Here is a 15,910-nt window from a genome sequence, read left to right as displayed (position 1 = left end):
GTAATATATATTGTTAAAATTTATAAAAATAAAGACTCTTTATAATAATTTTATTAATATTCAATTTTGATAAAATTTGATATAAATAATTTATAAATATAGTTCAACGATTAGATTAATAAAAAATAATTTTTATATTAAGTTATTAACAATATAAGAATGAATTTTCGATGTAATTCTAACTATTATAAATAGAATCGTTAATTATAATAGTGAAATACTTAATTCATTAATTAGTATATGTTTTTAACAAAGTTTTTATATATATAATAAAAGTAATAGGGATTTCTTTAAATTTCACTTATATTTGCATATAATCACCCAAATAACCTGTTTCGCAAAAGAACATGCCAGAGTCTAGTTTCTCTCTTCATCAATTCAATTTATCTGAATTGATTAAAGGAGCTTAGACCAATTCAGTTCAGAGAATTCCAAACCATTTGTTGAAAAGAGGCTAAAGGCTTTTTCTGGTGGCGGAGCTTAACACAACATTCAGTATAATAATTTGAAAAGAATTTAAAGGAGCCCATGTGACATAATAATATATATCCTAGTTCACTTTATCTGTTCAGGTCAAATGCAATTTTTTTTTAATGATGATTAGGTTTAAATTAAGGTTGACCCTGACAAACTAAAGTCTAGCTACCAACTGAGGGAGTTAGCTTTGAAAAATATTGAAGTCACAAGTAGACCAACGGTCATTATCTCCATCAATTCAGATGGTCATCGACTTTAAGTATCTAACTATATATACATTATTACATATATGTGACAATTTTTTATAATGTTTGCTTTATGGTAAACAAAATGGGGAATCTGAATCTATTCTTGTATGGTGCTAAATTGTTGATTACTAAATACTTCATGAGACAATTAATATACACGGTAAGGATATTAAATTGTGCATTCATCAATCAATTTATTATCTCCCCGACCTAATCCATGAACAACTACTAATCAAACACTCGTTTATCATTTATAATTATAATAATTAATTAATGAAATTAGTTGGCAAGGGATGAACTCCATAGTTCATTCTTCAACGTGGTAACTACGTTGCTGGGCTGGTTTTGCTGAGCCCATTAAACTTGCGATGCTTAATGTTCAAGCGTTTGACTACAAATTGTAAACTAATTATAATGATAAACATGTTACACACACAATCACCATTGGCCCACCAATTTTTGTATGGTTTTTTAAGTTTGATGATTCTTTCAAAGTGGTAACTCATCTTTTTGCGTTTCTCTTCTTTGTTTAATTAATTAATTTAATTATTTATTAATAATTAACAATTGTCTTTGGATTCTTATCGCTTTACCCAAAGAGTATTAAAGTAACACAAAAATATATCGCTTATGATGGTATTGGGAACAATGGATTAACGATAAACCTCAAAATAAATGAATGTGTATCGCCTTTTCCACAAACTCAAGTTTTACAAGAGAAAACACTTAAAAACAAGGGGAATGCTTAAGTACTATTAATGATGAAAATAGAAGATCACATTTGTCATGGTTTTTGAAGTTAAATAGCCGCAAAATAGTTTATAAATTACAGCACCAAATGTCACTGTAACCATAACATTAACTTCTTTTTTTATCTGATATTATCTTTCAAGCGTATAGATTAATGGATCGAAAAATAAAAACTTTTTCCGTAATGAATTTTTTTTATATATATAAATTCAATATAACAGTTATTTTCTATTTTAAATTTTTTAATTCCTTAATTTAAACGTCAAATACAGAGTATAGGAAATTCGTTTATTTATTTCATTATACATATTTTTCTTATAATTTCAATATTTTAGCTTTATCTTTTAAAATCTTTGTTTAAATTTTGAAAGAATGTAAACTTGCCGTTGAGTGTATAGATTAAGTGACATAAAGTTATATTATCGAGACTATGCTGAATTTGAGCTTTCATAACAAAGTTGAGAATGATAGACCACAGTAATTATAAGACGAAATGCAACAGCTACCTTCTATGATTGTTATTGAGATCAACAGAACAACGAATCACAAAATAAATGATGTCTAAAAGATTACAATTTCAATGAAATCTGTATTTCCTGTAGTTTAACGTACATATATGGTTGGTAAAGGGAATGCATTGACTTGAAGTTACAGAAAACTTATTAAACAAAATTTGATTTACACTCATTACAACTCCCCTAGAAATTAAATTGAAAGAAACCCAAAATACACCAAATCTTAGAAGACACTGAGCCTGTTCTTTTAAATAACAGAATCCTTGCTTAACTTCTTAGGCTCATGATTTTCCTCGTTTTGATTACCCATGTTTTTCCCAGCCGAAAGTGGTGAACTATCTTTGTCTTTAACCTGTAACAAATAAAAATAAAATTCTAATATATATCTATAAAGAGCAAAATAAAAATAAAAATGAAGAAGCAATGATAGAAGGATGAAAGAATTGTTTGTTTCAAAGCTACAAAGTTAACTTTTATATTTTTCCAATAAAAACTCATGTTCTAATAAAAAGTGTGACTTAAATTAAATTATATCCCCATCTCAATCATATTTAGCTCAAAAAAGATTTAATTAAAATTAATTATTCTCAACTTTAAATTAAATGGGCAGAAAAAACCTAAATGTACCTGAGAGGCCAATGGGAGATCGCTAGCTAACTGTTTCTTTTTGTTCTCTTCAGTGCAGAAATAAGAGTACAAGCCCATTCCAAAAACGGCAATTAATATTCCAACAATGTTTCTTCCGGTGAAAGGGTCATGAAGTAATGTGTAGCCAAACCCTAGAACAAGGCAAGTCTTGAGGTGGCCTAGCACTTGATAGGTTACAGGAGATGTTTTCCCTATTACTAGAAATGTGCTGAAGTTCACTGAAACAGCTATCAAGCACGACAGGACAATGAATGCCTGAAATGTTTTGTTAATAAAAATAAGACCAAAGAATATCAGTCATATTGTTTCATATGGTAATTTTAAATATTTACATCACTTTTTAAATATTTTTTTATTAACTAAAATTTATTAGACTCGTGATTTGAAATGGGTTTTATTCTTCATTTCATGAAACTTATTGCTATTTTAATAAAATTTAACTAATGATAAAAAGAATATTAGAAAATGTACTAAATTATACATTGTCAATACTTCTACATGTACACACATTTAGTATATTAGTTTTGCTAACTTAATAACAAAACTATTAATAATCAAACAGTACTAAACTAGTGTCTTTAAGACATTAGTCAATGAATTTAAAATATTTATAAATATAATTTTAATGTATTTTATTGTAATTTTTAATGCACTCCAAACATAATTTTGTATACTAAAATATATTATCTAACAATACAGATTAGAAAGATTCAAAATATAAAATGCATTTGATATAATATATCCTCTTTATATCTATATTAAAAAAATAAAGTAATTGTAAATTAGATAGTTAAGTATTTAGGTGAGAGTGTTTTCTAAGAAAAAAAGAAGTTCTTTGTTAATATTTTGAAATGGAGTGATTATAATGAGTAGAAGGGATTAAATCTTACCAAGACTACAGGAGAATATTTGTAGGCAAAGACATTTTGCTTGGTGAGCATTTGATCCACAAGAGGGCCTGAAACAAAGAGAATTGCAGCCTGGAATGGGGCAGATTGGTAGAGTAGCTGTGTGGAGGAGACGTTAAGCTTCTTCTGTATTGTGTTGGTCAGCTAAATTAAGCACTGGGTTAAGAATCCAAATTAATACCAATCTTCCTCAGCTTTCATTCAGGTAATTAATGAGTCTAAACCATAATTATTAGTAACAATAATAATTACATGATGTAATAAAGATAGAGTGAGCACTGAATATAGTAAAGGATACAATTTGGCCAACACATGTCGTTATGATTGCTAGAAGGGAAAGAATGGTTCCCACAAAATTGAGCTGAAGGTCTGTCACAGATGCAATGGCAACTCCCACAAGTAATAGGAATAATGAGAATTTTATTTTCTGGCTGCACGTATTAGCATAAGGCTTCATAGTAACACTTGATCATTGTTTAATTTTAATATTACTACTACGTAATATTTTTCAATAACCTTTTACCTGAACTGCTTCTTTAGGAAAATAGTTTCTAATAATACGGTGAATGGTATGATCGCAAGTTTTGTCATCTGCAAAATAATCAATTCTTTTTTGTTAAATTAAAAAATATTTTAGAGATACTTTATAAAATTTAATTAAAAAAGAAGTGCATTTCTTGATATATTAATTTGAGATGGCAAAATATTGAGGTAAACCTGGTAGAATCCAATGGAATTGAAGCCAAGGCTCAAGTTGAGAAATCCAATGGAGACACCATTTAGAATGCCAAAGAGCATGACTGTCTTCATGTCAATGGACTTGGTCACGAACAGATTTAAGCGTTGAGCCACATGAAGGGTGCAGAATGTGACCATCAAATGCCAACTAGTAAGCGTTGTAGCTATTCCAAATGGAGAAAAAAAATTAATGTTATGGGGATACTAATAAATTTGAGTATTAATTAATCACCAAGATTATTTGATTCTTAAAGTGGGAACAAGATGATTAATACCGAAAGGGAAGCCAAGGTTGCTCATCAAGGCTTTGTTGCATATGACAATGGAGACTGAAGAAGCCACCGAGAGAAATAGTGCCCCAATAACACCCAATTGGAAGTTTGACATCTCTCCCATCTTTGCTGTCAACATATTTTTCAAGACCAATGAGACATACACTGATCTTTTATTAATTGTAGCAATGTTACCTTGATAAATTTCAATTTCATAATAGTATAACATCATCTATAAATTTATTATAAGATACTCTAAAATGCATAATAGTTCAGTGATCATTAATGTGCTCCTTAGCTTTACTCTACGGTTGGTAAAGAAATTAAGTTGTACCTTATTTAATATTGATTAAGAGGAATAAATGATATATTAATTTGAGATCGACCTTGGGGTTATTGCGTGGTAGGAGCCCTGAAAGGATCACACAAGATAAGGTAACCAAATTCAACAAACTTAAGAACAAAATGAAAATGGTTATAACTCGCATCCATATAGAACTAAGTTAATTGCTTTCATGATTTCATCACATACCTTAACTATGGAAAGATGAATGACCCTGGAAGGTGTAAGGGCTCCTACAACTCCAAAAGATCACCCAAGTTCTCAGGTTAAACGGCAGCGTTTATAGGCAGGGAGAGTTGTGTTATAGAAGTCAAAGCTAAAGAGAAAGAAAGGTAGAATAGAGAGTGAGTGACACAGTGTGGATTGGAGGGTAAGCTTGAATGAGAATGAAGATTCTGTGGCTTTTATATTTTTTGATGGGTTGTTGGTGCCTAATTAACGGCCATTTTAAGCAAGATAGTCAACACATAGAAATCACATTCACGATTAACATAAGACATGGTTTGTCACAGTGATTTGAATTACCAAAATGCCCATGTAGTATGCACCAAAGTGTTGTTGCAAGTGCTATCCTTTGGGTCCTTGTGGTTGTGGACAAACAAAATCACATTTTTATGAAATTGCCAAAGCAGCTAACAGCAAGATTGGACAGATAAGATGTTAAAATCAAGAGGGTGTTTAGGTCCAATTGGATGCTGCATATTCTATAACTAATGTCATTACCAAACTCTTTTGTCCCACATGGTTTTCATAAAATTGTATACTAAACGATTCTTGACTTACAAGTCAGGAAGGTGAGTGAAACCAACATTTCCTTTTAGGCAAGTTATCTGGCATTTCAAGCAAGACTCTCCAACCCCATTCAATAGACTTCAACCTCACTCCTAATTGCCATACGAGACTTTCATTTTATTTTTCAAAATTAACTTTTGTTTCCTTCTGGCTCCATCAAAAAACTATTAGATGTAATCAAATGTAGCTAACAAAAAACCGTGGTATGCAGTTTAGAGATGTTGAGTGACATTTTACTAGTATTTCTTCCTCAAATTTTGTGTTGTTTGACTATCCTTTTGAGTAGAGGACTGAAGATGATTTATGGATTTTATAGACCATTGTTTTGGTGTTGTTCAGGTTAGTTTGTATCGGATTATTAGCTTATGCGCAATATGTGAGTCCGAACTAAAAATACACAATAAAAAAAACATGACCAGTGAATTGCTATTATATACGTAGGTTTCTATTCATTTCAATTTACAACTCTTCTTATTTTTAATTTACCTCTTCACATAATTTTAACCTTTTTTTAAAAGTTGAAAAAGGTACATACTGTGTTTTTTACTGCAATTTCTATCAACCTAGCAAGCAAGAGGAACGTTACCAGAATATTTTTTAAAAATCATTATCATTTCAAAATTGTAGACATTTTTTCTTTGTTTCAAAATTGTTGTCCTTTTAGAAAGTCAAAGCTTGGTCAATTTTTTTTTATTCATATCCTTATTTAATAATTGTATGAATTATTAATTTTAAATATTTAAATAACACTCCTCATAGTAAAATGGATTCCGCACCATGACCACATGAACCATCGTTAAGAAGAAAGAATGTTCATCAATCTTCGATGATTGATTTTTTTTTTCCCTGTCTTCCATTACCTTTCTCTAGATTGTTTACAGTTGTCCTTTTTCTTCTTTGTTTTTTTATGACTACAAAAAAGTAAATTCTTAAATTAGTATTTAAAATTATATAGGTTGAACATTTGAGTTTTAAATATTTTAAAAATCCTTTTTTAATCCCTAACTTTATAAAATGACATGTTCTTCAATCTTTTTTTAAATATAAAGTGACTGCAAAAATAAAATATTTTTTTTACTACGTCTAAAAAACAATAGAGAATCTTTAAATATTCAAAAATTAAAATGTTTAAACCATACAATTTTGAAAACTAACTTCAAGGGTTGTTTGTAAAAAAATCATATTCAATAATCATGCGTGTCAAATTTTTGTAGATGGCAGACAAGTGACTAATAAAGTTACTCGTCGTTCAACCCTTTTCCGTTCTATCGATCTTTAAATGTAAATTTTCACTCTTTCGAGCATAACGCTACACTGTAACAACACTGACCTTTGCATCATCGTCCTCTATTTTCGAAGACTACTCCAATTAAAATCATAGAGCAACTCCAAGCCGTAGCTGAAACCCATAAAAGAGGTTCACATGTCTGAGCTGCAGGCAATGGTAGTAAAACAGGGCTCCTCGGTCCTAAGGAATAAGGTTTGGAGACGGGGTTCACTAGCTTACCTCATGGGAAGCGACGTTGCAAATTACTCTACCTTGCAACCAAGTGCAGTTTGCAACTTCTGTTCCAACTACTCTACGCCAAGGCATCTTCGGATTTAGAATATTTTTAACCTGTCACCATTGCTGGAACCTAAAATTTGAAGTTTCCGAAAAACCGCAAGATCGATTCAGGAATTGTTAGTGCTTTTTCAGATAGAGCTATGCACAAACCCAAGACCCACACAGCTTATCCAAAGAGAAATAGTATTGTTCATTTTTTTATTTTACGAATTTTTGAACAACAAATAAAGAGGAAAGACAAGAAGTATAAAACAAGATGATTGATGTAATAATAAAAACATAGCAAAAATATCATGTATACTGTAACTGATTAAAATCTTCGTATTGAGGGCTTATAGCTGAGAGAATGGCGCTGCAGATCTGACTGGAAAAACGAGCACATACGACATGCAGAGGCCGCAATAAGCCTGATTCTTGCACGAGGCGCTTCCCTTTTTCCTTTACGTTACTACACACGTGCATTTAATAAACACAGGTACAGAAATTAAAGATTCTTACATCGTTTAACCATTAAATGTTTTTTTTTTATTGATTTAACCATTCTCTTATATTAATTATTTGTATAAAATCTTATAACAAAAATATATTCAAATGATTCTTATTTTTATAAATTTTAAGATATATATTACGTTAATCTTAAAACATCTTAAGAAATACTAAACAAATTTTGAGTTTCAATCTAATAGTAAATATTGGAAGAAAATTATTTGATAAAAAGTTATTTAATAATAAAAGTAATTTTTAAATTACAATGGTATAAACTAATCCCTCGGTAAGATTACTGAGAAATACGTACGGCACCTGAGGGGAAAACCCAATACAAAACAAATAGCACCTAGTGTATGTAAAACATGTACAGTAGGGAGAATGATCCATATTTCAACCCTTCCCATTATGTTTAAGTCCTTCAAGATAAACCTTATCAGCATTGGTTAGGCGAACTTGAAACTGGGCCCATTCACTTCTGCATCTGGTTCTAACCTGAGAGTCACCAGACAAGCAAAAAAAATATGTTTATTTACGAAAAAGGGTGTTGCAGTGGGGAAAAAAATGTCAGATGGTAATCCAACAAATATATCTGTTCTTGTATTTACTACTCCACAAAACTGCATATGGAACTCAAAACTTAAAAGATAAACTAACTGAGCAATTGTGTATGCAAATATTCGCATTATTGCATGTAAATAACTAAATATACATACCGCATCCCATGGGTCTTTTCCATTCTCAGCCTCTCCCTGAAAAATTACATTTGAAAATTAATACAAAATTTCTTGCAAAAGAAGTAAAGGCTCTATTTATTAAAATCATAGCAAACTGTTATTCCTGAAGACATCTCTAGTTATCAAAGCATTATAATCAACATTGCAAAGTGTACAATGCTAAAGGTTTTTATGATAAAATATAGTGGCTATCAGATTCAGACTGAATGCCAGTAGCAGGGGCTGAACTACTTGAAGTCCCCCCAAATGTTTTGGAATTCCAATCTACACCTTTAGTTATTTTTTTATTTATATAAACCCCTTCAAAACCCCCACCCCGCCCCACTAAAACCTTCTTTATATCAGCCTCTGGTCAATATGAACTTCATTGAAACATTGTTCAGAATCAACTTCTACTATTCACACCAAAACTATATTTGGTTAAGGAGGTGGAAAACAAGAAAAAGGAAAATAAAAATATAACTGGAAACAACAAAGTCTAGATATCTTTCAGACATAATTTGTTAAGTCACATGGATAGAACACCACTAGAGTAACTACATTTTATTTTCCATCTGATCAGTTAAGAATTAGCCTACATGTACTCCCAACAAGTACATATATTTATAAAAACACATTTAATTTAAAATTAAACGGCCCTAAATATATTGCAATCTATTGAGGACTAACCTGGCTCCCGAGAGAAGGAATTACTTGATGAACAATCCATTGAGAATCAATTACCCCAATTTTTTCATGTGCTGGCTGCTAAAAGCATGCAAAAAAGGATTCCAATTAAAGCAAGATAAGCTAAAACAAATTGCTTGTTCTAAGAAGATTTTTTTTGAGTTGTGAGCTCGTAACCCCCTCTTTATAATTTAGCACAAAATATATAGGTTCGCCGTCCACACAAAAACCAAAAACAAAAACAAAATGAGGAAGATTCATTATAAACATGAAAAGGACATAAACAGAACTGTGGAAGCCTCTTTGAGTAATTCAAGAATAAATAAAACCATAAAATGCATTTTAAGAATTACAATTGGTCGTCAATATTCCTGACAAATTAATGTATATAGTAATTTAAGACAAAACACAAGCAAAAATTAATGTATATAGATTACCAATCGAAGCATACCCAGCTATCAACAAGGCTAATAATGAAAAGGCTACAAAATCGCAACATTTGGAAGGGGTAAACATAAATAGATAGAATCTGCTGACCTCTACACATCTTCTGAGAGCAAAGTCCAATCCCCATCCATGCACTAGATCATTCTACAAATCGATATTTGGAAAGTCTGTCAGTGTAATTAAAACAATTATATATTATGCAAAAGAAAAAATCACCCATTCATCTAGGCGTGTTACCATAACCATCATAAGTGATATGGAAAATAAAACATGCCTGAATCATATGCCAGACACAACGCCAAGCTTCACGAGAAAAGACAGGTGCCATAATTTCCACAAATCTAAAATAACAAAAGATATAATATTGTTAATAGAAAAAAAAAAAGAAAGGCCTAGGTAAATGATATTGTAATACAAAAATTCAACTTTGAACCAGGGTAGAAGAGAGCATACGCGGCACAAGGAGGCAAATGTGGATCACTACACCAGCCTGGTTTCTCTTCTGTAACCCTAATTGCCAATACATGCATAAATGTGTTAGGCCTAAGAAAACATTTGAAAGCATGATAAAAAGAACCTTATTACATCAATGACTGAAGTTAGAAAGAAAGCAAGGCCAAAGGAATACGTGTGAACTTCTCGGTCACCCCTTCTCTTTGTCATCTCCCATGTCAATCCATTATTGGGCTCAAGACCAGGTTGAGAGATCTCCAAACCATGCTTTTTCACTAAATTAATATACCTGGTGAATATAATACAGTTAATTGATCAAAATCAAACTAAAAGTTGCATAAATGTCAAATTTGAGCAGACTAGGCAGAAAAAAATAATACTTGTTTCCGTCAAAGTGTTCTACTCCAAGATCTTCATCCCAAATAAAAATATATTCAAAGGCTGATACTATATCAGGGTGCAAAAATCTTTTAGCATACCACCTGCATAACATTAAGTGTGAAAAAAAAATTGTATAAAAGTGAGTGAGGCAGTAAGATCACCACCCGTAACAATGATAAGGTTTTTTAAGAATTCAATAGTTAAAATGTGAGCAAAAAAATAGGCTTCCAACTGCTCAATACTTTCATAATTTAAATTCAAAAGGATATAGGAAAAACATATACCACTTCGTTTGTTTCCTTGCACTAACATGGATTGCATTCTTTGACCACTCAAATTCATCCCATTCACTAGTCCGACCATCATAATGAAAGAGCAAAATGGCAAAATCATCAGAAAACTACAGAACAATATGATAGTCAGCACTTTTTGAATAAAATATGAAATATTAAATATACAAATAAATTCACATATATAAATGTTGTCAATCTCTATAACCTTTTGTACTGCAGCATTGATATTATCCCTCTGATTATAACCAACAGTGAATGTTACCAAATACTTTGGTTTTTTCTTCAGATCCTGCAGCATTCATGGTTTCATTGTAAGATTTTGCAAGATAGATATTGAATAAATAGATGTGTAACATGTCAGCACTATTCCAGTGTCCACACCAGCTTATCTACATGCATACCTCCTGACACACTCACATGCAATTGTCTCATGCATGAATAAAAGCTGCATAAAGACATAATTGAGATAAGTGCACATCTCTAACCAATATGGGCACGTGTCATGGGACAATTTTAATTTGTCTGATATATCATGAGCAACATGGAAGGAAGAATGAAAGAAAAAAATGCTACATGTGGCTCTCTGTTTTCCCATGACACACCTGCTGTGTCACAATGATAGACAACACTAGCAAATGAGAGAGAGAGATGCACTTGGGGGTTAGCTTCAATTTCTGATCGGTCAAATTGTGAGTCATGTTTACAGTACTGTATGAGAGTTAACAACTACAAGTTACAGATAACTTATTGCATGGTTTCAATATACCTCACTAGGTTCACCCCATAATCTGCGTAAATAAAGATCAGACTCTGATACAATAATTCCAGGGGGTAGTGATTCAGCTCCGCGGGGATTTGATGGAACATGTATCTGCGAAAGTAGCAGTTTTGAATCAGATTTGATTTGCTTGACAAATAGTATGCTGCAAACCTAAAGCAAGTATAATTATGTAATAATAACATGCTAAATGAAATCCATAGCTGCAATGCAGAAAGAATCACACCCAACAAAAATCACAGAAAATAATTCTAGAAAGTAGTTTAATCCTAACAAACACTTGACAATCCCTCATGGATGAGCAACAGGTGAATGTCATTCAACTTTAATGTTCACCAGATTGCTTAAGTACTGAATTTTAATACTTCTGACAACTTTCAAAGTTGATAAGCTTCTGATTTGTGAATATTGGCACCCAAATCGTTGTTTTACAAACAACTACAGAATGATATTAGTTCACATAATAGACCATTTCATCTAATTATATAAATTGCCCATCACTCTGACACCTTTCTAAGTTGACAAGCTCAAGAGCACCTGCACCTAATCATTGTTTCATAAGCAATATATAAGCTTAAATTAGTTCAAATAAAAGCTTACTTTCACATAATTTTCAACAAACAAGCGAACTTACCTTCATTGCTGGAATTAAAGTTTTTGACAAATTTTCTACCTGGTAAGTTTTACGTCATATCTAAATATAACCAAATATGACAGAAAATCACAAATTATCTACCAAAAATAATTTTTAAAATACCCATCAATTAAAAGTATAAACATTAACAGAGTATAAGTAGACAATTCAATTTGTATACCTTAAGAATCTTAATAGAATAGGATTTTCAAGAAGGTTTAGTTCATGATTTTTTCAACCTCAACAATTAGCCACGGAGAAAGGTTAGTAGTACCCATTCAGAAAAGGAAGAAACAAAGATCAAACTCAACCGTTCAAATGAACAGTACCAAATGTATCTGTGTTAACAACCAATGAAATGTAAACCTGCAGCTTTAAATTTCAGAGACTATGATTGCATACATTCACATCTAGTAAAGAATAAGCCTGGAAATTACCTTTGGTAATCTAATTGACCCTAGGACTTCAAGATTTTTGGTTCCAGAAGACTCGTCAATAACAGCAGGAGATTTGTCTACTTCAGCTGAAAATCTGTCTATTTCAGCTGTAGGTACATCTAAAGAATTCCCTACACCTGAAAGTAAGCTAATCTGCAAGATATAGAAATAATAATAATAAAAGGGCAATAAATGTGTGACACAACACTGAAAAGAATTGTGGTTGCAAATATTACCTTAGTCAAGTGGACGGATGAAATTGAAATACCAACAAAAAATCCAAAGGCAGTTCCCATAATTGCTGCGATGAGAATCCTGGTACTATCATTTGATCTTTTAAGAGCACTAAAGAAGAAACAGTAAACTAAATTCAGGAATTTTGGCTATATTGACACAAAAAGCTAGTGAGAGTAAACGGAAAACAAAATCTTAATATTAAGATACAAAACAAAGAAAGGCATCGTTGCTCTACAAAGCAAATTTGTCCTCACCTGCGATGCATTATTCCCATCCAGTTCGTATCACCCACAATCAAGTCAAGATATTTATCACCCGGAAAAGCTTCAAACCTTCATGCAAACACTGACGCAAATATGTCATCCTTCAACAACCAAAAGAGTGACTAAGTAAGACACAGGTAGATGTAGAGTAGTAGTCAAGCTGAATGTGAATTTATCATTTGTGTGCTATGAACGTATCTATCTGTCTGTCTTCTCATTCAAATGAAGGCAGACATGGATATACCCAAGTGTATGCAAAGGTGTGTGAGCATGCGCGTGTGTGTATGTGAGAGAGAGAGGAATTGTGCGATGAAAAAGATGAAAAGTAATTGTAGATTTTCAGTAATATGTTGAAGACATTGAAACCAGTTACTTCCAAAGAAAAGACAATATCAACCAGTTCAAGCTACAAAGATTGTGCAAGTGATGAGGGGCTTTGCATGATGTGACAGATTCAAACCTCAAAGTCAATATCACCATCGCACCAAAAACAAATGGATCAAGCATTTTCATAAACAAGAGAAACCTAATGTGGTTTTAGCGCTAATACTTAACTACAGTCATTACTGACTACGAAGCATTTCTAATTCCGAATTCTGTTTCTCTATCAAACTAGAACTGAAAAACCGTATCATAAGCCACAACGTATCACAGTGCACGTTGCCCCCAAAAAACAAAAGCAAAATCCACTAAACGAACAAAACGAAACTGATATGGCGTTAAACAACCATCGAAGAAGGCAAGTGCGCAATTTCACAGGCACATTGCATCGTTGATCTGCGTCACAGAATCTAACCAAACAAAAACGAGAAACAAACATTCATATTAATTAACGCGGCACACTACAGTCTGGTAAAACGATAGGGAGAACAGCACACGACGCCGTATTCTAGAGCTTCAATAAATTACAGCGGAATACAGATTTCAAAACTCGTTCTTCATGAAGAGGAAAAGTAGAGTTCGGAGACTCTTACAGAATCGGTTGGAGAAGCGCTTCCGGTTCTCCTTCGATCTCGATCGAATCAATAGAGAGCGATCGATTATACACTGAGAAGAATCATAGAAGAACAAACAGAGGCGTGGCCATTGTCAATGTCAATGTTGAGGCTCTGCTGCCTAAACTCAAAATTCCGCTCTCGTAATTTACCCTCACCTTCGTTTCTCTCTATTTTTTTTAACGGCCTATGAGATCGTGCCATGTCGCTGACACGTGTGTATCTTCTAATGAGTTTGATTCTGCTCCTCAGCTCACAACTTCCATCGGATGGTCCAGAAAATTCAGAAGTGCCTTTCAGGTTAGCTCACTTTTTATTTTATTGAAAAAAACTAATTATTAAATTTAAATTTTCTTTTAATTGTTTTACCGCGTCAATGTTAATATTTTATTTATATAAATTTATAATTATTTTTCAAAAATAAATATTACTTCCTAAAATATTAATATTAATATTATTATTATTATTATTTTGTAAGGATAACAACTATAAAGATAATATTTATTTATTTAAAAGAGGAACGATTGTTTACTTAAAATTCTAAGACTATTCAAATTGGATACAAAGAATGAATATACTTTCATCATTTAATGTTTTTACACCTGGTCCAGATCGCATATGTCAAATAGCTGCAAGAAGACTAGGTCTTCTACTCCTCTTTGAATGATTGAAGGGATAATAAACACGCCACTTCAATAAAAATGATATCACGAGACAACCTCACCTATTGTGTCTTTCACCCAATTAACTATGTAGCTTCATCTTTTTCATGCACCCCACTCCACTCTCACCTGTACATTACTTAGATGATACTTTAAATAAATATAAATAATTTAAATATTATCTTTTTAGCTGCCATACTTAATAAAAATATAAAAAATTAAATATTATATCACAAAAAGCGATACTTCTTTAAAATAATAATATAAAATTTGTATTGCACATGTAAGTGTGATACTTCACATTGATGTGATAAAAATATTTTAGACAAAAAAGATTTTAATTTAGTATTAATTTAGAGATTAGTTTTTCTTTGTTTTGTAAAAAAAACCCATGAACTGATAACAGTTTCTATTTTTTTTAATCTAAGTTTTTATATATTTTTTATAAAAAAATATATGAATTCGTCATAAAAACAAATACATGATATATCTTTTTAAGAACATTAATGTTTTAAATATAAATAATGTCATACAAGCTCTCTTCGGAAAGATACTATATTTAAGAGAGGAATTTTGAAAAAAAAAAAGGAAAAGAGAATATATTTTTAATTTTAAACTAAAAATATATAATTTATTATGATAAATACATAATTAATATATTAAATTTATATTAACGTATTAATTTATATTTTTAGTTTAAAATATTTTTATTTAAAACATTAAATTTATCTTTTCTCCTTCTCTTAAAAAATTTCCTTTCCAAATAACTCCTTGGTTTTAAAAATGTTTTTTTAATTGAAAACATTGAATTTGATATTTGAGTGCTATTTTAGAAAGTACTAATTACAAAAAATATTATTACAAAATAATATTTGTACCAAAATTTCTTATTTAAAATTAATTAATACCTTTAAAAATTTATAAATTAACAAAAATCCCGAAACTAGTCAAAACTCTTAAATTAACAAATAATATCACAGGCAGGGGTATTTTGTTCGTACAGTTTTAATGTACTTCCTAAAAGTTAATGAGTTGATGTGCCAAGCTATCGTTTTCTTCGCAGATGTGTGGTAGCATATGATCGCTTTGTTAAGCATCGCCAACAACTCATCACTTTTTTAAATCAGAAGGGGTTCAAGCACAGAGGTGGCACCAGTTAAACATACAAATCAAGCACAGCTTC

At 31.3% G+C, this 15,910-nt stretch overlaps 2 protein-coding genes across 3 annotated transcripts; both read right to left on the bottom strand.

Moving 5' to 3' along the window:
• Window positions 1-2,077: 2,077 nt before the first annotated feature.
• Window positions 2,078-5,254, bottom strand: LOC113855328 (UDP-xylose transporter 1-like). Its single transcript, XM_027486930.1, has 9 exons — window positions 5,089-5,254; window positions 4,891-4,968; window positions 4,560-4,685; window positions 4,264-4,448; window positions 4,070-4,137; window positions 3,845-3,977; window positions 3,529-3,690; window positions 2,618-2,893; window positions 2,078-2,342 (listed from the first exon to the last, which is right to left on the bottom strand). Exons 3-9 carry the CDS (start codon window positions 4,678-4,680, stop codon window positions 2,238-2,240), a joined length of 1,050 nt encoding a protein of 349 aa, XP_027342731.1. The 5' UTR covers window positions 4,681-4,685; window positions 4,891-4,968; window positions 5,089-5,254; the 3' UTR covers window positions 2,078-2,237.
• Window positions 5,255-7,970: 2,716 nt separating this feature from the next.
• Window positions 7,971-14,208, bottom strand: LOC113854219. Of its 2 annotated transcripts, none has more exons than XM_027485113.1 (15): window positions 14,045-14,208; window positions 13,062-13,171; window positions 12,807-12,915; window positions 12,571-12,723; window positions 11,488-11,592; window positions 10,927-11,010; window positions 10,713-10,828; window positions 10,428-10,529; window positions 10,223-10,336; window positions 10,048-10,104; window positions 9,869-9,935; window positions 9,685-9,738; window positions 9,151-9,228; window positions 8,461-8,496; window positions 7,971-8,239 (listed from the first exon to the last, which is right to left on the bottom strand). In XM_027485113.1, exons 2-15 carry the CDS (start codon window positions 13,079-13,081, stop codon window positions 8,138-8,140), a joined length of 1,197 nt encoding a protein of 398 aa, XP_027340914.1. In that variant the 5' UTR covers window positions 13,082-13,171; window positions 14,045-14,208; the 3' UTR covers window positions 7,971-8,137. The 2 variants fall into 2 exon arrangements, with proteins under 2 accessions (XP_027340914.1, XP_027340915.1); XM_027485114.1 differs by having other exon boundaries at window positions 8,029-8,239; window positions 9,151-9,225.
• Between the last annotated feature and the right edge of the window lie 1,702 nt (window positions 14,209-15,910).

The sequence above is a fragment of the Abrus precatorius genome, unplaced genomic scaffold (genome assembly GCF_003935025.1).
Source record: "Abrus precatorius isolate BTA unplaced genomic scaffold, Abrus_2018 Scaffold11, whole genome shotgun sequence".
In the NCBI taxonomy this organism is placed as follows: domain Eukaryota; kingdom Viridiplantae; phylum Streptophyta; class Magnoliopsida; order Fabales; family Fabaceae; genus Abrus; species Abrus precatorius.
Note: the sequence above shows the minus strand (reverse complement) of the source record. Positions and strands in the feature narration are given on the sequence as shown.